Source organism: Microcaecilia unicolor, chromosome 11 (assembly GCF_901765095.1).
Source record: "Microcaecilia unicolor chromosome 11, aMicUni1.1, whole genome shotgun sequence".
NCBI lineage: Eukaryota > Metazoa > Chordata > Amphibia > Gymnophiona > Siphonopidae > Microcaecilia > Microcaecilia unicolor.
Window position 1 is genome coordinate 28,436,040 of NC_044041.1, and position 25,069 is coordinate 28,461,108.

Here is a 25,069-nt window from a genome sequence, read left to right on the forward strand (position 1 = left end):
ACTCAATAGCTAAGCTCTTGAACTTGTTACTAGAAGATGTGGTAAGCAGCAGTTAGCATATATGGGTTTAAAAGAAAGGTTTGGAGAAATTCCTGGATGAGAAGTCCATAATCTGTTACTAAGAGACATAGGGAAAGCCAGTACTTATCCCTGGGATCAGTAGCATGGAATCTTGCTACTATTTGGGATTCTGCCAAGTACTTGTAGCCTGGACTGGCCACTGTTAGAAGCAAGATACTGGGCTATATAGACCATTAGTCAGATCCAGTATGAATATTCTACTTTCTTAAATCTTTAAATCTGGTGGACTCCTGAGTCAATCATCCCTCCCCTTAGTCATTGCCGCTCCTTTCATTCATCAAAGTGAAGCAACGTAGTCTTTTTTTTTTTTTCCTAATTTTTGCTACTTCCCCAGTTGGTCCTTAACTCCCACAGAACAAGTTCCCCCTTCCCTTGAACTATGTACAGAAAAGTAATACAAGGTACTCCTGAAGAATAATGGGCACTTCCTAGGCCAAGCCGGCCACAAGATCATGTACCCCAAAGTGCCACTCTAAAATTCAAGATCATGTTCTCAAAGTGCCACTCTAAAATTCACAGTGTTATTGTTTTTCATATCATACTTTTGCTTCCGAGTCAGGGTTGGCTGGATCTGCAGGTACTGCCATTTCTACGGTGCGGGTTTCTACAGCGATTACACCAACAGGTATCCCTCCTAATCTGGAATCAGTAAAAATATAGGAAGCAGAAGAGTCAGAAATATTAAAGCCATGATGCTTCCAGCTTTAAGCGCAAAGTTGATTATGAACCAAAACCACCCAATCTCCTATCAGAAAGGGAAGGGGTTTTAAACTACATAGAACTCCTCTCGCTTTTGGTGAGTAAAGTGAATGCACTGCCTTTCTTGTGCAGGATTTTGACAATTTTCATTCCTAAGGTTTCCTGCAACTTGAGCAAGTACAATTTTAATGGAAAACAACAACAAAACCCCAGTAAAATCAAAACTGTTCCACGCATGTTTCACACTCATCACTCAAGAGAACTTACTATAAACTATCCACAGTTCTGGGTGGATCACAATGAAACTAGGGCTGTTGGACAATTACAATTTGTAATCATGATTAATGTTGAGTTAAACTGTACCTCAGATAACCTCCTCCCATCCCCTAGCCGACCTGGCAGTTGTGCCTCTCCCTTCCGTTTTTTCCCCCTAAAGCCTTTTTCTTTTTTTAAACGTGCCTGGGCCTCAGGCTGTGCATGCAATGCAAGCAGGCTTCCTCCGCTGGCCCCACAAGCTTTCCTGCAGCCGTTCATTGCCTTCTCCGAAACAGGAAATTGCATCAGAGGAGGCAGGACACAGCTGCAGGAAGGTTCTCAGGGCTGGCACAGGAAGATTGCTTGCATTACAGGTGCTGCCCCCAACCCAGGCAAGTTTTAAAAAAACAGCCAGACAAGGAGGGGGGAAAAGAGAGAGACCTGTTGGAGGGGGTGGGAAGGAGGAGTCAGAGGGTACAGCGCCAGTCCCAGATTTTCATTAATCATGACTAAAATTTTTCATCACACAAAAGAATTCGCATGTTCATCCTGTTAGATAATGCAATTAATCAACAGCCCTAAAATATATATATAATGATAAAACCATAAAACAAATACGCCTAACATAAAACATCTTAAACATGCCCTTTTATTTCACCATCTGACCTGTCCCATCTCTCTTCCAAACAGTTCCCTTTCACTGCCACTACCACCATTTCAGTTGATTCTAGCTCCGAAATCTACTTGCCTCTATGGAGTGTTGTTAGTACAGGTCCCTGACCACTTTTATTAAAAAAATAAAGCTTTAAGTTGCTTCTGAAACATGAGACGAGGTGCAATCCTCCAGAAGGGGAGGTGGTGACATGAAGGCTACATGATTACAGTGGATGGCTGATGCATGGGATGAGAGTTGTGAGGGGGAAGGAGCAGGACCAGTACAAAAAAAGAAAATACATATTTCTAGTGTGTCAAAAAAAAAAAAAAAAAAAAGCTGTGTTTTTGTTACCTGGCTCTACCAACTACAACAGTCTGTGCCCATGAATTCATGATCTCCTTGAAACTCCCATGGTCAAAAAATCCACTCTGCCAGGCTCCTTTAATAGCTAGAGATATTTAAAAAAAAAAAAGTGCAGAGCTAGTGTTATCAGAACAATAAAAACAGCTCCAGCAAAGAACAAATACATTTCAGTATGTACAGTACAGCACATAAGTGGATTTTTAAAAAATGCTGAATGAATACATAAAACCCTGGGGGTTGAAATTCAGTCTGCTTGTAAGCCACTCACAGCCAAAGGGCATGTCCAGCCTCTGGCATGAGTATCTGGGTTAGTATGGCAATCCAGAAGTTGACTGGGCACTGGACAATGTTGAGATCAGTGCCTGGTTAACTTGATGGGTAAAGACAGGAAAACTGTTTAGAAATTTTAACTTTTCCCACTTACTTAGCTGATTAGCTGACCAAATATCCCTGCTAACCAGCTAAGTAGTGATTCCACCCAATCTCCACCCCAGACAATCCCTAATCTAGCCAGTTACAGCCAGGGGTGTATCTGCGTGGGGCCACAGGGCCCTGGACCCCCCTACCGCCGCCAACACCTACCTTTGCTGGTGGGGGACCTCAACCCCCGCCAGCTGAGGTCCGCTTCCTCTAAAATTATTCCTTGAGCTGAGGTCTTTCAAGTTGTTCGTCCTCGCTCCCACTCCTCCGTGCTGCTGTTCAAACTCTGTGGAATCCAGTTTTGGAGTCTGTCTGACGTCGCAGCACGTTGTACGTCGTCCTGCACGTACAACGTGCTGCGACGTCAGACAGACTCCGAAACTGGATTCCGCAGAGTTTGAACAGCAGCACGGAGGAGTGGGAGCGAGGACGAACAACTTGAAAGACCTCAGCTCAAGGAATAATTTTAGAGGAAGCAGACCTCGGCTGGCGGGGGTTGGGGTCCCCCGCCAGCAAAGGTAGGTGTTGGCGGCGGTAGGGGGGTGGTGGTAACGGCGGCAGGAGGGGATGGCAATGGCGGCAGGGGGGGCTATAATGTGCCCCCCGCTCTGGCCCCCCCTACCGCCGAACCCCAGATACGCCCCTGGTTACAGCCAATATTCAGCAGCACTATCCGGTTAAGTACTGCTGAATATTGGTGGTCGGCCAGATCAGTGGGGTTTATCTGGGCAAGAGCATCTCCAGCCCATATAAACTATTGATGCCCTAATTTACAAGTTATATACAATCTGCAAGGTGGCATCAAGAAAAGGTATGCCCCAAAAATAAAGAGAACATACATAGAATGAACTCTGCAAGTTCTGCACAACTTTAAAACACACTAAGATACAAGGTAAATATTGACAGCATATAAAGCAGACTCATTATTAGAGGCAACATTAATCAGGGACCATTAAATTCTAGCAGGAGAATAACCATGACATTTATATAAAGATTTCAGCGCTCAGTCCATGTCCTACTGATTGGTGAGATGGACCATTAGAAGATAATGCAAACTTTTTAATATCAGGCAAGGAGAAATTAGGTCTTACCTGCTAATTTACTTTCCTTTAGTCCCTCACAGATGGGTTATGCACTCCTACCAGCAGATGGAGACTGAGAACCACTGAGTTTCAGATATAGAGGTATAAGTGAGCTATACAGTCCCCTGAAAATCAGTCTACAAATAGCCAAGCAGAACTACTGAAGAGGAGAGAAAAGAAATAACATATCCTAAAACCCTCCAACACATTCACAACCGGAACATGGCCAACAGGACCCAACACCACATACCACCCCCCAAAACTATGCCGACCTGTGAACACAGCCTACAAACATACTCCAGAGACAGAATAGAGCTGGGCGGGCTCTGACAATCTAGACGGACTAATGAAAATAAATTAGCAGGTAAGACCTAATTTCTCTTTTCACAGCGTCCCCTCTAGACTATCACAGACAGGAAGTACCAAAGCAGCGACCATCATGGGAGGGACCCTCGAAACCCTGCTTCCAACACTCTAGCTCCAAACGCCAAATCCTGCTGCACGTGCACATCCAATCTATAATGATGGGCAAAGGAATGAAACGAAGACCACACCGCTGCCTTGCAGATGTCCAGCAGACACACCAAGGAATGCTCTGCCTATGAGGCCACCTGAGTCCGAGTGGCATGCACTTGCAAAAAAGGCCGGAATCGGCCTGCCCTTAAGCAAATAAACGAATGCGACCGTTTCTTTGATCCACCGAGCAACAGTACCCTAAGGAAGCTGTTTCCCCCTTCTGATGGCCACCAAAGAGCACAAAAAGATGATCAGAGCATCTAAAATCCTGAGTAACGCGTAACTCCTCCAAACTGGCCCGATCACCTAGCACAGGCAAGGAGACTAACTGAATGATATGAAACACCAATACCACCTTAGAAAGGAACAAACCTGAGCTCCACTTTATTCCAAAGAACAGCAAAAAAAAAAAAGATTTCCTGACATGACCTGCAACTCAAATCCTGCGAGCCAAAGATACAGCCACCAAGAACACCACCGTTAAGGTCAAATCCTTCAGCGCACTCCTTTAGAGTGGAAACCAACATAGACAATAAACAAATTAAGATCCCAAGGAGGAACAATGGACCGCACCAGCAACCGAAAAAGACGCTCTCCCCCCAAGAAACAGACTACGTCCTGATGCACAGCCACAGACTTAACATGGACCAGTCCCCTGAAACAGGACAGTGCTACCACCTGCATCTTAAGTGAAGACAAGGTCGGTGCTTTGTTCAGCCCTGCCTGCAAGAAATCCAAAAGCTGGGGTGCTCCTAAAGCACTCTGCACATCCCAATTATCAGTGTTCAGAAAGCAGCCTAAAAGTTACTCCGCATAAGTAAAAGACTGTTGTGGAAGCCTCCATCTCCCCCTTCCGCCATCAAACTTCCAGCCTCATGCGCAACTCAAGGTGAGGGGCTGCTAATGGTTACCATGGATACCTGAAAATTCTAGAACTCCATGCACTCACTCACAGGTGCCAAATACCACTGCAAAGCTGAAATAATGTAGTGATAAACTACAGCTGAGTTCTACACAGTTTAAATGAAAATATACCTTACCACAAAGGACAGAGGGCTTTGGGAGGTATTGACCTATACCAACAACCAAGACTGCAAAAACGAAAAAAATGGAAAATAAACTGTTCTCGTGCTTGAAAGAGGACAGAGGGGCACACTCTCAGAATGGCAGAGAAACTAAATGAGGGACGGGGAAGCAAAAAATGTCAGAACAGAACATGGCACAAACTCACCACACTGTCTACTAAAGGAGGCATCAATGATCTGGGTGAGGACCAGATAGGAACTAAAGAGACCTCTGAGATGTATCTCTGCTCCCCTTTTTTTTTGGAATTCTATTTGTAACAACAGCTAGAGTCAAACAAGACACTCAACTGTTACCCAAATATAACAGCTCCTCCACACTCACGTCCACCCACTGCATTTTGACGGGAGATGGAGAAAGAGAAGGAGAGGGGAAGCAACAGGTCCCCCTGGAACGACAGCTGAGGACCCTGAAGAGACTAGCCACCCTCTCAACATAGGCAGAAGACCTAGGACATGGACAACACGAAGTCTGGAGGAAAAACCACCCCAGAAACCTGAGGGACCATCGCAGACCCCAGGCCAGGTGCTGAAGAAGCCATGGGCAGCAACCACGGAGGCTGATCGGGAGCCGAAGCATATGGCAAAATAGCGGGGGTTCCCACCAAAATCGGAACAGCCATCAAGTGCTCTCCCCCAACGCAGCTGCAACCACACCAAAAGAACCTTCCTGTGACTCTGCTGTCAGCCCCAAGTCCTTGCTGGCACAGGCCAAACAGTGCCCCGCCAAATCTACAGCACGTCACCAACATCCACGCAGCACTTCAGGCACTGCAAACTTATGGCAACATCCACAGAGCACACCACCATGCCGGGACACTCACGCAGCACAAAACTGAAATGGCCTCGGGAAATGCATGAGAACAACTCCCTGCACTGTTCACACTAATGGGTCTCTGCCAGTATTCCTTTTTTATTTATTTTTTTTTAATCAAAGCCAAACAGCTCAAAAGCCCCAAAACAGGCTGCAGTTTGTTTGTTTTTACATCAAGTTGTAGAAAAGATCTCCAACAAGCATGGCTAAAGGCCAAGGGCAGACACCTCAGGCACAACTGCCTGTCCATCGCCAGGTAGAGAAGGAGAGCCAAGGTTCTTAAACCTGAAACCATGGAGGGAGAAGGGACTCAGCCACCCAAGTGTGAAACCCCCTGGGCACACAGAGACCCCAACAGGCTTCAATGCAGTCCAGCAGCAGTGGAAGGATCTTGGGATCAACTTTGTTTTATAATAATAGCTCTTTAATCAGGGGCCCAAAAAGGCATAAAAACCCTGGAAAGGGAAACCATCACCACCACCCCCTCCCCCGGGGACTAAAACTCCAAACAGGAATGCACAGCCTTACCACTGCTACTATCTGCCAAGACTGAGAACAGACTGATTTTCAGGGGACTGCACAGCTCACTTATACCTATATCTGAAACTTGGTGGTTCTCAGTCTCCATCTCCTGGTAGGAGTGCATAACCCATCTGTGACGGTCTAGAGGGACGCTATGGAAACTTATCTTAATGGTGTGCGTCTTCATAAATATGCATCAGTAACCAGCTGCCATCATGAGACAAGTATCACATTTCGATATCCTGCATCAGGGTAATTGGTCACCTTAACAAGCTTTAAGTTTCTAACTAACCTGCAAGATTATGCGTGAAACTTAAGACAACGACTACCCTGATGCAGGATATCGAAATGTGATACATATCTCATGTCGGCAGTTGGTTACCGAAGCACATTTATGAAGATGCAAACCATTAAGTTTGCCTCATATGATTAAGGGGGTTGAAAATTTGAACAAGTGAGCGCTAAAAACTATTAGAGAAATAGTGTTTGGAAGAAAATAATGTGGACCAATGACCAATTAAAGGTGCCTTCACTATTATAAGCGAATACAGTGTTTGCATTACCTTCTGACAGTCCATCTCACCAATCAATAGGACATGGACTGATTGAGCATTGGGATATTTATATAAATATCATATTAGAAGCACACATCTGTCAAAACGACTAACCCACCTGGGGATAACCCTTCGGCCACCTAAAGGGTCCACCCAGCACTGCTCAGGCCCGCCTCCACCTATGCACGTGCTCTACACTGGCATATCCTTCATCCCACCGCACTGGGTTTCTCTTGCCTCTGGATGAGTCTTCCACCCACAAGTTATTTCCCCGGTGGTTTGTAAGGACACTGGGGCCACAATCCCAGGGGTCCCACAATTCCTAGACAACACCCACAGACCGAGAACAAAAACCTCCAGGACTCTTAGTCAGTCCAGCACAGCAGAGCTAGTAAACTAATAGGTTTATTATCAGAAAAGTAGAACAGTGAACGGTGAAAAAACAGGTGGAAATAGCAAACAATAACTGGTAAATTAACAGGTATCAACAAACTAGACACTTTCTTACTACCCGAGTAGTACCTGGGGAGTTCAGGAAAATAACTGGTCGCAGGTTTTGAACAGGGTCTCAGTGCAGAGATCTTTACTCTCTACACTCCCTCTCTGAGACCGAGGGAATAAAGCACATTCTAGCTGGATTTTGTACTTCAGGGCTAATCAGAGCCCAGAGCATTAACTTTGAAGGTATCTAGCCAGCAGCATTGCCGGTTACTTTATCTCAGGTTTTCCTTTCCTCCTCAGGGAAGGCAAGCTAAGAATTAAACACTCCTGCTACTGCTAAAATGCAGAGGTCAGACAACACCTGCTGGCCAATCAAGAAAAATGCATGTCATAAGAATAGTAATACAAATCACAGGTATGAAAATCCCCCGTTTCGCCACAACATCAATTTGGTGTGGACACACAGCACTAAATCATCTATACACTTTTAAAAGGAATAAGCATTACTACTAAACATTTATATACTACTAAAAAGTGTATGCAGAACTGCACAGACATAGAAAGTCCCTTCATTCAGCTTACAGTCTAGTCAACGGATGGATGTTGAGGACAGTGACTGCTTCAGTGAAGGAGAAATCTTTGTCCTCTAAGACGCAGAGCTGAGAACAGGTATAGAAGTTGGTGTAGGTCTTGAGAGGGAATGCAGAGAGGACCACTGATTCTTCCAGCTGAAATGAGCTGCATGCAATGGTGGCATCTGCATATAGTGTATACTCAAGATGTATGGTCAAAATTGTAATTATATATTCAAAATAGTTTATAGAACAATTTCCAAAGCCACTTATTGGCAGGCTGAAAGTTACCCTCCAAGGATGTGTGGGGTCCACAATGTACATCCCTTTAACCATATTTGAGTGGCCTTGCAGGACTCATCTATATATCTGCATTTGGCCCCTCAGCTATATACTAAACTGAATTGTAGGAAAGCATTGGTTATCATAGCAATGTTATTTGAATGTTCTGATTGTGTGCTTATTAGATATTCCATCACTATTACGCTTGCATCGTATTATATCTCGATTTGAATTTCACTGCTGTTAAATGTATGTATATTTTTATCCCGTTTCATGGTATTAAGTTTCAATTTGCTGGTTTCAAGTTTTCCTCTTTCTTTGTATTTAAGTTTGTACTTGTACATTTTACTATTGTTATGTTGTTAACAAAATTGTAGGTTTGACATTAAACTGCACCTACTGTACACCACCTGGCTGAATCTTCATAAAGGTGGTTACATAAATCCCAATAAATTAAATATTGATCTTTTCTTAAGAAGAAGAAAGTGAAGTTTGGTGTCTATACGTGCATCATCTTAATCATTAAGGCAGGACTTCCCAAACCTGTCCTAATGAACCCTCAAGTGCCAGTCAGGCTTTCAGCATCTCGTGCATGTTCCTGATGAATAATTTGCATATCCCAGACATCCGTCTGCACATTTCTCTCATATAAACAATGTATGGGTAGAGGATGAAATCATCACACAAAATATACTATAATTACAATCCTCAATCAGACTGCAATCTGAATTAGACATCCACTAATATAATAATAGTAAAGAGCTCCAGGGTAAACCCTTCAGAGCTAAAAACCATCGCCACAGTCTAAATAGGCAATGAAAATTTGCAACTTTCTAAATATAGACATAATCAAAGGGCGCTTATGTTGCCTCCTCCAGCTTAAACAGAAAAGTCCCCCCAGACTGACACTAGCCAGCATTTCACGCTGCTGTCTCAAGGTCGGGACTTTTCATTCAAAACAATAGAAAACTTAGCTGTTACTCCTGCAGCGAATGTCTAATTACTACTAATAATTTTTATAGCGCTACTAGACGTACTCAGCAATGTACACATTATATGCAGGTACTTTCCCTGTCCCTAGAGGGTTCACAATCTATGTTTCTGTACCTGGGGCAATGGAGGGTTAAGTGACTTGCCCAAGGTCACAAGGAGCTGCAGTGGGAATCAAAACCCAGGTTGCCAGGATCAAAGCCTGCTGCACTAACCATTAGGCCACTCCTCCACAATCTGACTGAGGATTATATTTATAGTATATTTTATGTGTACATTTCTCTCATGCATATATTCATTGTGGATATTCTGAAACTAACTGGCTGCAAGGGCCCCAGCCCAGATTTGAGAAACTCTACCCAGAGGATACAATGTCTTTACATAGCCACAAATGAGCTGTGGGAAGCAGAAGAACTAGGAACAAGACAAACAGAGAAAACGTGTGAAACAGGGGCAACTAATGGGCTGGGGACCACAGTTACGCCATTTTCTCCCATAAGAAATTCATGAAAGGGTGATATTCCTGCTGCTTACTGGGGTGTGGTCTTCCAGCCAGCATCCATCGGGGGTCGTAGGGAGCTTTCGTAGGGACAAAATCAATTTCTCTTTCAGTGGGGTCACTGGAAGTAATGACAGGGACAGGGCTGCGTTTATCCTGAGAAATGAGGACAGAAAGTCAAGTTCAAAAAATGGAAAACTAAACATTTTAATAAAGGAACAAAAATGATTGTATTTTAGCATTTTTTTCTTAATACTGGTTTTATGCTGTGCACCATTATAGGCATTTCTACGAAGATCTGGGAAGGCAGACTATAACATTTCTAAAAAGAAAATATATGTGCCTCTCTCACCTTCCCCTGAAAACTACCACAAAACTTGCAATATATCATGTTGGATAGAAAATACATGTATTGTTATTTACAAACATTACTATTTTTTTTTTGATAGTTAGCTTCCTTCAAAGAACCTTTCTAACCTTCTTGGTAAATTTAACTGTGTCTTTTGAACAGAAAGATTCCCTGCAAAAACACTCTGCTGGAGGAATTCATGGGTTACCTGTTGCTTACATCATCACTGCTGTTTTTTGGAAACCAAGTTTAAAGTTCACAGAGATGCTCTGGTGTTACTTTTAAATTATGGGGTTTTCCAGATCAGGGCCGGTCTTAGCAAGTGCAGGGCCCTGTGCAGACCAATTTGGTGGGGCCCCATCCTAGCCCCGCCCTAGCTCCACCCCATTGATACGATTATTCAATTTTTAGAATATGTTTTATTCATGAAATTTCAAATAAAGACAAATGAAGCTAAACTTGTACAGAAAAACTGATTGAAATAATAAGCACAATGCTATCATGAAACCCCCCCCTCCCCGGAAATTATTCAGTTCGAGTCCACTAAAATTAGTAGTTCCAATTCTCATAACCCCGGGGGGGTCAGAGGTGTGGACACACAATCTCTCCACTGCAAAACACTATACACAAACTTGTGCAAAAACACACTCAACCTTACCAAACCATAACAGCACTAATTCCAAGGACAGGACAAGCTACAACCTTATGCGTGAAAAGGCAGAACTGTAATTACACCAGGTTCTAAAACAACAATACACTACCTCGTGAAAAAAAAAAAAAAAAAGGGATGCAAACTACTACACGCTAGCAGGATACTGCACCCTGATCACACATGAAAAACACATGACACAACAGATATGAAGGCTTAAAATACTGAACTGGAAAGTTACCTCAAGAAGTCAGACTCAGCATGCAGCAATACTAGAAAAATTGAAACTTACATGCAAAATATCACAGATGCACATTTCCAAAAGCTGACATATTCCAATTAATAAATTCTGAATAAAATACTTTTTTCTACCTTTGTTGTCTATCAATTAGTTTTTCTATTCGCTTTAGTCCCAGTGTCTTCTGTTTTATGCAGAGTCTTCTATTTGATATTTTTTCTCTCACCATGTCCACCATCCTCCTGTGTCCTTATGTGTCCTGTCTACCCATCTGTAGCCCTGTCCCTATCCTTTCTCCAGTTTCAGCATCTGCCTTCAAAGTGCTCCGAACCAGCACTTAAAGTCAGCAATTCTCCCTCCATCCATATCCAGCATTTCTCTTCACTCCCCTCCAGCCATGTGCATCTACTTTCCTCCCCTCCCCTACATCCATGTCCAGCATTTCTTCTCTCTCCCTTCCCCTACATCCATGTGCATCTCCTTCCTTTGTCTTTCCTTCCCTCCATTCCTGCCCAACGTTTCTCCTCTCTCCCCTGCCCTCCCCTCCATGTCCGGCAATTTCTCCTCTTTCCCTGGGCCCTGGCCTCCCATCCATGTCCATCGATCAATGCTCCTCTCTCCCCATCCCTCCTGCTCCCATGTCCACCTGCCCGCCCTCCCCTCTTCTCAAATCTTCTAGTATTTAAATTTACCTCCGTTTCAGCAGCTGCGCAGCGTCAGTGAAAGCACTGTCTGACGTCTCTCCACCAGCCTTCCCTAAACTCGTGTGTTCCTTCAGTGCCCCGCCTTCTTCTGACGTCATTTCCTCGAGGGCGGGACACAGAGGGAACGAACAAGCGAAGGGAAGGTTAGAGACATCGGGCAACGCTTTCACTGACACTGCACAGCTGCCGCGACATTGGGAGCGAGGTAAATTTACCGGAGCGCCGGGATGGAGCGGAGGAGGCTGACTGAGGCGCGCCACGCGGGGCCCCCTTAAGCGCGAGGCCCTATGCGGCCACCTCGGTCTAAGACCGGCCCTGTTCCAGATTGCAGAGCTCAGTACAGTTTTGAGGCTGAATTACCTGGATGAATATTCTGCTGGGTCACATGTTTGTATTTTATAGCCACTGCTCGATCAAAATTTTAATCATGATTAATTATCACATAGAAAATCTCAATTGCTGTTAATTGTACTTTTAATCACTGCCTGGCTAGTGCCACAAAATATCCCCTTTGACTGCTGCAACACTATCCGAGCAGTTATATCAGATAGTGGTGATATACAGACCCACTACACAGTTAGCTGAGTAGGAAGTTATTCTACAGAAGGAAGGGCTGGTTAGTTTTACTGATGCCCCCCCCCCCCCCAAAAAAAAAAGCCTTTCTCCTCCCCAGAAAAGTCACTCCCTCCCAATGCTCCCCCCCCCCCCAAAGAAAAGCCTCCCTCCTCCCTAGAACCGCCTCCCAAAGCTTCCCTGTGCATTCTCCTTCCCAAAACCATGGCCACAAACATCCCCCAATCCAAGACACTTCCAAAAGCCTCCATCCCCCACCCCTTAAGATGTCCTGGTGGTCTAAGGGAGGAGTAGAAGGAAGTATCCCCCAGTCGCTCTTGCCCATACTGGCCGCAGGTTTAAAATGTTGGCCACAACCTGTAGTGATAATCTTGAGGTACTAACACAGAGTCAGAATCCTAGGGGTAGTACCATAAGACTACCATGTCAGGTCACGGCTGCCATTTGAATACTGGAGATGGCAGTAGGAGCAGCAACTAGGGATTGCTCCTGATTGTCTTGTCTTAAACTACCAGGGCATTCTTAAGGTAGAACTGGGGACAGCCTTTGGGAGGGCACTTCAGAAGGGTGGATGTGCTCCCATCACGTCCGTTAGTGTTAATGGTGTTAATTTTAAACGTTATTTTTTGCACATTAATTGCAAATGTTAATAGTGATTAAAACAGCAGAGCTTTCTAAAATGCTACTTGCAAGCACCAGAGCAGTTTACAATTTCAAATTATAAGTTACAAAATGACTAACACAGAGTGGAAAAGAATAATGGCCAAGAAAGCACAGTACTGTATATTAAAATAAATAAATAAAAAGACTATGCCCAAGAAACCAGTATCCCAAAGCCCTCGCCACAAGTCAAACCAAGCAATCCAGGCTTGCTACTAAATACCAAAGCAGCTAAACATTGTTAAAGGCCTGGGGGAAAAGACAGGTCTTTAAACCTGCTTTAACAGTGATGCATAAATAGAATGGCATTTAAGTTGATGGTTTGCTGATCTATGCAGAGGACAGCACCTTTGGCATATAGGACAACCACTCCAAGATAGTATAAACGCCTTCAAAGTCATCTGGAACAGTAACATGGGAAATTCCATTATTATACATGATTTGTACACCTCCCAGCTGGTTATTTGATGTGTATACTTCACGGCCCAGCACCTGTGGAAAAACAAAAAGCAAATGCAAGTTTCCAGCATATTCTAGTCTCCATATAGTTTTATTTTACTTCCACCATTCCACCCTCTGAACCATCCAGAAGTGTCTTGCCATAGCCTGCTCCAGTCTTCCAGTCCAATTCAAAACTCAAGCAAAGACAAAATATACTTGCTGTCTGTAGAAAGAAGCCTCCAGAGAGCCGGGCGTCATTGTGGTAGCTTGTGGAGAAGGGAAGGGATCGGCACCAAGTGATGCCCTCTGGTATTAACCATCTCCAGTAAAGCACGGCATATACAGCAGTCCACTTATTCAACTGGTTTCCAGCCAGAAAACTGGACCAGGAGTTAGTCACACATGAAGTCTGAAGACAGCTCAACCCCAGACTCCTCTCAGGGTACTACTACTTATCATTTCTATAGCGCTACTAGATGTACGCAGCGCTGTACACTTGAACAGGGTAGGAGAAGAAATAGGAAAGGGACTTGAAGACATCTAAGTATTTCCTAAGTGCAGATTTCCTACAAGGCCAGAAAATGTTAAGTTTCTGGTAGCCAGAAATCAAGTAGATCAGAAGCCAACAGGGTTTAGTTAGAAGCCAAGAGACAGCACAGAGCACAATCACCATTTGCTGGAGACGGAGTAATGTTCATTAGGGATAGCCTGAAGACCTGACTGTCTGATGGTCCTCAGAACAGGTTTGAGAACCACTGCTGTAAATGAAAGCACATCATGTTCTTCAGAGACCTCGGTGTACTACTGTGTGACCCAAAAAATCTCTCTCTAATAAATTCGGTTGTGTTGTTCAATGGTCCATAGAAGACAAGTATGAAAAGACCCTAATGACAGGAAATTATATATTGTTGGCTGCTAAAGGAAAATCTACCCCCACCACTTCAAAAAAAAAAAAAAAAAAGTTGGCATGGTGCTAGATTGCTGCGTTCTGCCAGCCCAGTAGGTTTTCCATTCCCTCCCATTAATCAGTGCTGGTGCAACTAAACTTGAAACATGAAGCTCTGTATTTACCTTGTTGAGTGCACTGGCTCCAGTTAGGACAATGTGGGAATTTTCCACTTGTATGACCCGTTGTCCCAGCCTCACCAAGTAAGCCCCAATGCCGATAGCACGGCACGTAACCTGAGGAAACACACCTGGCAAGTTGGTTACATACTTTCAAGGGATGGAAGAAATAGCTAAAATGTATACCAATCAAAGCAACAGCATGATGTAAAATCAGCACAACTGTTTAAAATGTTTTCACAAGTATAAAACAGAAAAATATACCATGCTGATGGTAACGATCTCATCGTAGGCAAGGGATGACTCTCCAGCAATAGTACCGGACCCCCTCAGGTTCTCCACACCTATTCCATCTTCCTTCCCAATGATATCTGTCAGGACATACCTGTCCAAAAAAAGTCCCAGAGAAAGAAAAATTTACTGGTTAAGATGGAACTCCGACACAACCTTAAGAAGGAACTTAGGGTGTAGGCAGAGGACTACTTTAATATATGGTGGGTGAGCTACTAGGGTTTGGAGCTCACTGACTCTGCGAGCTGAAGTGACTGCCACCAGAAAAACTACTTTCCAGGTCAAAAACAGATGGCAGGTATTCAGAGGCTCAAAAGGAGCTTTCATCAGCTAAGTGAGGACTATGTTGAGATCCTATGACACTACAGGAGGTACTCAATCAGGGGCGTACGGGACCCTACCCCTTGTGTCAGGAAGCGATAGGTATATGGCAATGGGCTTTCCTTCATGGAATTAGCTGTAAGTATAGCAACCAATCTTTACACAAGAAAAGTAAACAAAAACAAGAGAAACAGGAAGCCTATATGGTTCTCCAAGCAGGTGGCTGAAAAAATAAGGGCAAAAGAAGTTTTGTTCAAGAAATACAGAAGAACGCAATAAGAGGCTCAAGGAATAGATTACCGGCTTAAACTCAAAGAAGCCAAGAGGAAAAATATGGCTAGCGAAAGCACACGCAGACGAACAAATATCTGAAGATGAAAAGAGAGGTGACAAGACGTTTTTCAGATATATTGGGGTTGGTGAAAACATAGGTTTGGAATTAAGACTGAAAGATGCTGAGAATAGCTATGTGGAGAGTGATGAGGATAAAGCTAATGTGCTAAACAAATACTTCTCTTCTGTATTCACGGAAGAAAATCCTGGAGAAGGACCGTGGTTGGATACCGACAGTATATCTGGAGAATGGAGTGGATATTACGTCATTCACAGAATAAAGTCTTTATAAGCAGCTTGAAAACCTGGTAATGGACAAAGCTATGGAGCCAGATGGGATATATCCCAGGATACTGAGGGAGCTCAGAGAAGTCTGGTGGGTCTTCTTAAGGATGTATTTAATAGATCTTTAGAGACAGGAGAAGATCCTGAGGACTGGAGACGAGCTGATGTGGTCCCCCTTCACAAAAGTGAGGACAGTAAAGAAAGGTGAAATTAGATCTTACCTGCTAATTTTCTTTCCTCTAGACCCTCCAGACCGGTCAAGATGCATGGGTTATGTACTCCTACCAGCAGAGGGAGACTGAGAAAACACCGAGCTTTTGATACTGTATACATAACCTGTGCAGCACCTCAACTAGCCAGTATAACGATAACAAAGCAGAGAACAAAACAAACAACCTAACAGAGCCCCGTACGTGGGAGCTCCATACTATAGAAATATGTGCTTCCCCAGACAGGCCACAAACAGAGCCACACCTGCATCAGACTCAAACCAGCATCAGAACCTGGCAAGAAAAGTCTGAAAGTATTTGAACAACAATCATCAGCTGCCGAGGAAAACTCAAAGAACACCTCCTGGCCTTGACGATAAACGGGGCGGGTTCTTGACCTGTCTGGAGGGTCTAGAGGAAAGAAAATTAGCAGGTAAGATCTAATTTCACCTTCCTCAGCAACCCTCCAGACCGGTCAAGACGCGTGGGACATACCAAAGCAGTAAACATCTATGGGCAGGACCTGCGAAGGCCAGAGGTCAAAACTGCTGCACCAAAACTTGCCTCTTCCTTTGCATGAACATTAATCCTATAATGCTTCGCAAACGAATGCAAAGAAGACCAAACCGCTGCCCGACAAATATCCAGCGGAGGAATCATGCCATTTTCCACCCAAGAAGCCGCCACTCCCCTAGTAGAATGAGCTGAAAAAACCTGATGAACCTCACGACCCTTCAACAGATAAGCAGACACAATCGCCTCCTTCAACCACCTTGTTATAGTTGCCTTGGAAGCGGCTGCCCCCTTCCTCGGTCCACCATGAAGAACAAACAAACGATCTGAGGCTCTGAACTGCTTAGTTCTTGACAGATAACAACGTAAAACCCGCCAAACATCTAGCTTTGCAAGATGACGCTGCTCTGCATCCCCTGCTAAATCTCCTAAAACTGGTAAAGAAATGACCTGATTCACATGAAAATCGGAAACTACCTTGGGAAAAAAAGAAGGCACTAGACGCAGATAAACCTTTTCTTTAGAAAAAGACAAAACATGAAGTTCTGAAACCTGCCGAGCTGATGTAATGGCCACCAAAAACACCGCCTTCAAAGAAAGATCCTTGCAAGTAGCCGAAATCAAAGGCTCAAACGGAGGACGGACTAAAGCACCCAAAACAAGATTCAAGTCCCACGGAGGAAGCAACCGACGACCTGGAGGACGAATCAATTTATTTAACACCCTTCAAAAACCGAAACACATCAGGTGCCAAAGCTAAAGACTTCCCCAGAACCTTTCCGCGGAAACAGGAGAAGGCCGCCACCTGCACCTTCAAAGCAGACAAAGCCAAACCCCTGTCCAAACCATCCTGCAAAAAATCCATCACTTCCGCAATAGAAGTATAAAAAGGGCTAATATCACGATCTTGACACCAGTGCTCAAAAAGCCTCCAGACTCGAATATACGCCAGAGAAGTGGATTGCTTGTGGGAGTTTAACATCATAGCGATACCTCTAGAAGAAAACCCTTTCTTCCTCAACTTGTGCCTCTCAAGAGCCAAGCCATAAGCGAGAACGGAGACGGATCTGGCATTACGATCGGGCCTTGACATAACAATACCGCCTCTGTCAAAGGAATCGGCTCCGCTGCCGCTAAACGCACCAGATCGCCGTACTACGGACGACGCGGCCAATTTGGAGCTATTAAAATCACCAGACCCGAGTGACGTTCGATGCGCTGGACTACTCGACCGATCAAAGGCCACGGAGGAAAAATACACAGCAACCCCTGAGGCCAGGGTAGAAGAAGAGCATCGAGTTCCTCTGCCCGAGGGTCTCTTCTGCGACTGAAAAACCGTTGGACTTGTGCATTGTCTGCCGTTGCCATGAGATCCATCACCGGAAGGCCCCATTCCGACACAATGCGATCGAAAACCGACTGATGTAGAGCCCATTCTCCGGGAACTAGAGTATGTCTGCTCAGATAATCTGCATCCATGTTGTCTACTTCGGCTACATGTGCTGCCGAAAGAGCCGGTTGACATAAGCTACGGCTGTGGCATTGTCGCTGAGCACTCTGACAGCCTTACCGAGAATCAGATTCTGGAAGAACTGAAGGGCCAAACGAATGGCCCGAGTCTCCAACCAGTTGATGGACCACTGTGCTTCCTCCCGAGACCACTGGCCCACCTGACCGAGACAATGAGCTCCCCAGCCCGACAGACTGGCATCCGCAGTGAGAGCTATCCACTCTGGAGACTCCAAAGGCATACCCTTCTCCAGGTTGCGTGTGTGTAGCCACCAGCGGAGGCTGCGACGAGAGATTGCGGTCAACGGTAAACGCAACTCCTGCGACTGGGGTGCCCACCGACTGAGCAGAGCTGACTAACTGTCGCATGTTTGCCCGGGCCGAAGGCACCACCTCTATGGCCGCCGCCATCATACCCAGAACCTGAAGATAAGCACGAGCCAACGGCATACGCTCCGCAAGAAGCTGACGAATCTGATTCTGCAACTTGAGAATCTGAAGGGACGGTAAAAACACCCGACCCTTTAACGTATCGAACCGAACTCCCAGATACTCCAGCAACTGCGACGGATTGAGATTACTCTTGCTGAGATTCATTACCCAACCAAGGGACTCCACACAATGTACCACACAAGCCGTAGCCACTTCGCTCTCTGCCTTTGACTTGGCCCGAATCAGCCAATCGTCAAAGATAAGGATGTACCAAAATGCCCTGCCTGCGTAATGCCGCCGCCACCACTACAATGACCTTGGAGAAGATGTGGGGAGCTGTAGCAAGACCGAAAGGCAGCACACAAAACTGAAAATGCTTCCCTAAAACGGCAAAACGAGGAAAACGCTGATGTGCCGCCCGAATGGGTATGTGGAGATAAGCCTCTGTCAAGTCCAGCGAAGTGAGGAACTCGCCACTCCGAACTGCGACAATGTTCGACCGCAACGTCTCCATGCGAAAGGAGGGAACCTTTAGGGCTGAGTTGACTCTTTTGAGATCTAAAATAGGTTGAAAGGAACCCTCCTTTTTTGGCACCACAAAATAGATCGAATAACACCCTGTGCCTTGCTGACCGGGGAAGGGGGGGGGGGGGGGGGGGGAAACGGGAATCACTGCTCCCAGCTTGAGCAATCGAAGCAAAGTGTCCCGAACTGCCGCCTTCATGGCCCGAGAATGACAAGGGGATTCCAGAAAAAACTCAGGAAGCAAGGTTTCGAACTCCAACGCATGACCGTCGCGAACCACCTCGAGGACCCACTGGTCTGATGTGATCTGGGCCCAACTAAAACTGACTCAGCCGAGGCCCTACACATATCAGAGGCTGGACCCCCACACATTCATTGGGTATTGCGTCCCGAACTCAGACCTCCCGAGGAGGTATCACGCCCCCCATGACGGCCTCCTCGAAAGGACTGCGTGCGCTGGAAAAAAAACGACCTCTAGAAACTCCACTAGACTTAGCCGGTCTATACCGTCGGCCTTCCTTAAACCAACCCTGGACCCCACTCTGGGACGAAATTCCGGAAGACGAGGAACCTTAGCATCACTAAGACCACGCACCAGGTTATCCAAATCCTCACCAAGGAGCATGGATCCCTTAAAGGGAAAACAAGCTCGAGCTACCAAACCCCCACACACTGAGGCCTGGAGTGCTAGAGCTGACAAATCAAAACTACGCTTGAGAAAGGATTCCACTTTCCTATCCTGGGGATCACGGAGTGCAGCACCGCCGTCTACAGGAATAGCCATAGCTTTAGTAACCGCAGTAACCACCGCATCCACTGTGGGAGCCTTAAGAGACTCCCTATCCTCCTGCGGAACAGGATAAAGCTTCGCCATTACCCTAGAGACCTTACACAGAGAATCAGGCGAAATCCACTCCTGAGAAATCATATCCCGGAGACCTTTATTCATGGGAAAAGACCGCGCTTTATGCTGAATTCCCTTAACCAAAGGATCCACCTGTCTAACCTCTCCCACGGGAACCTCTGCCTGCTCAAATTTAAGAGTGGACGTCATCTGATCTATAAGCTCCGCGAGTTCGTCCCTATGAAAAATGAGGACCATGGAGGGATCCTCACCAGGAATTAGACAATCTGGCTCCTGAGAGCCCTCAAAAACATCGGTCTCCCCAAAATCACTGAGAGGTCCGTCAGAACCCACATGAGAAAAACAATCCACGTCTTCTGACCACCCTAGATAGGGTCTTTTAGGAAAAAGGGACTACCCCCTTCTGCCAAGGGTTTCACCTGGGGAGGCCCCGATTTCCAGGCCTGATAAAGTGTCCACACAAAATCCAGAGGGAATCCGACCCCCCCCCCCGTACCTTCATTTGGCCCCTTCTGCGCCAAAGGCGAAACAGGCCCCAACACAGCTGATTCCGGTGCCCGGACCGGATTCAAAATGGCGGCCGTTCCCGCCGAAACTGAACCCGCCGCTGACGGAGCCCAATGCTACCGGCGCCACTGCCGGTACTTCCGCAATCAACACAGGAGCCGCGGTCAGCTGTTTTGGTTCCCCACATAGCCGACATTGACCGCCCAGCGTCTCTACTCCCCGGTGCGAGCATGCGCAGCAACGAAGCAGCTTCCCGAACATACTCAAACTGCCCAAGGGAGAAAGAAAACGCTGTCCCAAAAAAGGTGCCGACCTCCCTTCCAGAGATAATACTAGCACTGCTCTCCTGCCTAGGCAAAGCGAAACTGAACTCCCCATTCGCTCCAATTATTATTTTGGGGTTTTTTTTAAGAAACAGGAAGCCTGGCAGCTGCTGATTGCAAGGCACTCAAGGCTCCAGCACTGAGAAAGAAGCCAAGGCACAAAGCTGCCACTATGAGAGAGCAGCACAAGGGAAGGGACCCGACCAGCAGGTGTGACACCCCAAGGGGAACACTGGGTCCCCACTGGACCCAGACCCCCAAAGCACGTTTTTTTTTTTGGGGGGGGGGGGGGAGAGGGGGTTTAAACTACCTCAACAGACTATTTGGAAGACTGCACAGGCTGTACTTCCACCTCTGCTGAGACTGAGAAAATACTGGCTAGTTGAGGTGCTGCACAGGTTATATATACAGTATCAAAAGCTCAGTGTTTTCTCAGTCTCCCTCTGCTGGAGACGAGCTGATGTGGTCTCTCTTCACAAAAGTGGGGACAGGAAAGAAATGGGAAACTACAGGCCGGTAAGCCTCACATCAGTGGTAGGAAAAATAATCGAGTCACTGCTGAAGCAAAGGATAGTTAACTTTCTGGAAGCCAACAAGGACAAGTCAACATGGATTTACCAACGGAAAATCGTGCCAAACGAATCTACTACTACTACTACTAATCATCATTTCTATAGCACTACAAGACAATCTGACTGACTTCTTCGATTGGGTGACTACAGAACTGGATGGAGGACATGCGCTAGGTGTAATCTACTTGGACTTCAGCAAAGCCTTTGATGCAGTCCCTCACAGAAGACTAATGAATACGTTGAGAGGGCTGAACTTAGGACCCAAAGTGGTAAAATGGATTGTAAACGGGTTGATCAACAGGTGAGAAAAGCTGGTGGCAAATGGAACCCACTCTGAAAAAAGTAAAGCAGTGCAGTGCTTCAGGGGTCGGTGCTGGGGCCGATTCTGTTTAACATAAAACTTTTCCAGAAACAGGAAGGTGATAGAACTAGAGAACATGAATTCAGATCGAAGGGAAGAAGACTCCGGAATAATTTCAGGAAGTATTTTTTCACAGAGGGTGGTGGATAATTGGAATGCTCTACTGAAGCAAGTAGTGAAGATTCAAAATGTAACAGAATTCAAAAATGCAAGGGATAAACACATAGAAACCTTGTTTAGAAGGAATCCATCCAAAGAAGCTTAGCAAGGACTAGGTGGCAACACTGGTAATTGGGAACCAAAGTCAGTATAGGGCAGACTGCTACGGTCTATGTCTTGATTGTGGCTGGATAGATTTGAATGGGCTGGAATGGAGCTTATCAAGTAACAACTTCAAATGTTTTTGAACAAGGACAGTGCCAGGCAGACTTCTACGGTCCTTGCCCTTAAAATAGCATGGATAAATCAAGTTCAGGTATATGCAGGGCTTGTTTAGAGGGGGTACTGAGTACCAGCACCTTTTCCATTGTCTGCTAAAATTGACCCATGGTCCCCAAATTATAATGAAAGAGCTCAGGTTCAATACACCAATTCTGCCTTGCCATAGATTCTGTGACTGGTTGTAGGGGGCCTGGCTATTGTGGGGTGGGTCCCTAAATTTATTTTATTTATTTATTTCATTTGTACCCCACATTTTCCCACCTCTTTGCAGGCTCAATGTGGCTTACAATACATCATGGATAATGGAAAGAAGAAGAGAATATACATTTGGTGTTATAAAAGGATATTGGGTTGTATGGTAATAGAATACACGATACTAATATAACAGAATACATTATTAAACATTTCTGGATATATGTGTGGAGTTTTACGTATGTTGATCTTTGTGGTATATCTTGTCAAAGAGATGGGTCTTCAGTAGTTTGCGGAAGTTGGTCAGTTCATAGATCGCTTTTAGGTTGCGTGGCAACGCATTCCAGAATTGCGTATTCATATAGGAAAAGGTTGATGCGTGCATTAATTTGTATTTTAGACCTTTACAGTTGGGGAAATGAAGATTAAGGAATGTGCGAGATGATTTTTTAGCATTCCTGGGTGGTAGGTCTATCAGGTCTGACATGTAGGCTGGGGCATCGCCGTGGATGATTTTGTGAACTAGGGTACATACTTTGAACGCGATGCGTTCTTTGAGTGGGAGCCAGTGTAACTTCTCACGTAGGGGTTTTGCACTTTCGTATCTTGATTTTCCAAATATGAGTCTGGCTGCCGTGTTCTGGGCTATTTGGAGTTTTTTTTAAGTATTTGCTCTTTGCATCCAGCGTAGAGTGAGTTGCAGTAGTCTAAATGACTGACTACTAATGATTGTACCAGATTACGGAAGACGGTTCTTGGGAAGAAAGGTCTTACTCTTTTTAATTTCCACATTGATTGGAACATCTTTTTGTTTGTGTTTTTCGCGTGATTCTCAAGTGTTAGGTGCCGATCATTGGTAACTCCAAGAATTTTTAGGGTTTCTGAAATTGGTAGATTTAGTTTAGGTGTGTTGATGGTGGTAAATTTGTTTGTGTTGTGTTGAGAGGTGAGTATTAGGCATTGGGTTTTTTCTGCATTAAGTTTCAATTGAAATGCATCTGCCCAGGAATGCATGATATGTAGACTTTGGTTGATGTCGTTGGAAATTTCTTTTAGGTCTTGTTTGAATGGGATTTAGATCGTTACATCATCAGCGTATATGTATCACCCAACCCCTGAAGGGTGGCCTGGCATTTGAGTACCGGCACCTTTTTTGCTAGAAAAAACGCACTAGGTATATGTATCACCTTGTTTCACCTCGTACTTTATGTAATGAGTTTATCTCTTTAGACAAACTGGATGGACTGTACCGGTCTTTATCTGACATCTACTATGTTACTGATACTGAGGGAATAGTCGAGGAGCAAGCACCAGAGCTTCGTCTATCCACTTGCTACGATAGAGAGGATACTGAAGAGGGGCTATGGCACAGGACCCTGACAGAGCACTTTAGTCCCTCTATCGCCACCTGTGGGTAGATGGACATAACCCGCAAGTCTCTGGATTGATCTCTAGGACACAACGGAAGCTTGGATTATTGTCCCTAACATGGTTGCCTTTTTTCACCCACATAAAAAAAGGGGAGGGGAGAACTCAGGTAAAAGGAATGAAGTACACACATTGATTAGAGCCCAACCGAACCCAGAATTTTTGGTCTCTGCCGAAACCGAATCTGTGACCACAATGGGCCACTCTGTCTCGGCTAAATTCAAAACAATAAAATGTCACTCCCCCATCCTCCACCCCCACCCCCAATTACCTCCAGTCGGCACCGGCATGCCCTCCTTGGAAGCCCTGGTGGTCTAGTGGCCTCTTCAGGGGGTGATGAGGGACAGGAACAAACCCCACTCATTCCTGCCCCATGCTCTGTTCCAATGGAAATGGCTACCAGGACTTCCTGCAGCAGTTTTGTGAGGCTACTGTAGGAAGTCTCGGCAGTCATTTCCATTGGAGCAGCAGCACGGGGAAAGAACAAGTGATGTTTGTTCCTGCTCCCTGAAAAAGCTAGTAGCCCACCAGGGTTTCATAAGGTAGGCCCAGAGAGTGTCTACTAGTGTTGGGAGGGGGTGGGGGAGGCCGAGTTTCCATATCAGCCACCGAACCCAGATTTCGGGTCAACTTTGGTGCCAAATCCAAATTAGGTTGCCCTCTAACAGTGATTTCATGTTCACATCTCTGTATGTGCTTTCTAGCATGTATGCTGCTTCTGCTTTCATGCAGGTGCAAGTACACAAGTATTTCTGCATGCAGGTTTTGCACTCTGGCCACAATTTTCAAAGGGAAACTCCTGTGGGTACAGAGCACTTGCAGAACAAACTCCATGGAGAGGAAGAAAACTTTCTTGTCATCAGAAGTTACCAAGGTGGTGTTTAGTGCTTATTTTGGAGGTGGGGAGTCAGAGCAATGGCAAAAAAAAAAAAAAAAAAGTCACCCATGCCTGTTCAAATGCCAAGAAAACACCCATTCCAATGAGGCAATTTACCTGGATTCTCCCCCTTCTTCCACATGCTTGCAGTGCACAGAGTTCACAGAACTAATTCTGGTGTAATCTTGTGGAGTCAGGTACAGGTACTTGAATCCCTTGGGAAGAAAAATACAGAGCTACAATGGTCACTAGTTGGAATCAGTTACAGCTGATTCTTTTATACAGGCATCCTACTTACACACTGATCACTATATAGTATTAAGAATATAAGCACGGCCATACTGGGACAGAGCAAAGGTCTATTAAGTCACAGTTTCCTGTTTCCAACAGTGGCCAATTCAAGTCAAAGTCCCTGGCTGGCAAGATCCAAAGAGTAAAACAAACTAAGCTGCTTATCCTAGAAATAGGCAGTGGATTTTCTAGCTCACATTGGTATGAAGTATCATTTTCCCCCTCTTCAAACGTAATGTCTTTCCTAGATACAGCAACAGGCAGGGCCGCTTAGGACAGAAGGAAATT

At 45.3% G+C, this 25,069-nt stretch overlaps 1 protein-coding gene across 2 annotated transcripts in view; it reads right to left on the minus strand.

Annotated features, from left to right (window-relative positions):
* The window catches only part of ACACB (acetyl-CoA carboxylase beta), a 341,366-nt gene that overhangs the window by 56,790 nt on the left and 259,507 nt on the right, over window positions 1-25,069 (minus strand). For both annotated transcript variants that reach the window (XM_030220274.1, XM_030220272.1), the window contains 7 exons: window positions 24,608-24,705; window positions 14,771-14,891; window positions 14,513-14,623; window positions 13,349-13,492; window positions 9,863-9,983; window positions 2,042-2,138; window positions 624-720 (listed from right to left, as the gene is read on the minus strand). In XM_030220274.1, the coding sequence (XP_030076134.1) occupies window positions 624-720; window positions 2,042-2,138; window positions 9,863-9,983; window positions 13,349-13,492; window positions 14,513-14,623; window positions 14,771-14,891; window positions 24,608-24,705 (789 nt within the window). The remainder of the gene's footprint in view (window positions 1-623; window positions 721-2,041; window positions 2,139-9,862; window positions 9,984-13,348; window positions 13,493-14,512; window positions 14,624-14,770; window positions 14,892-24,607; window positions 24,706-25,069) is intronic.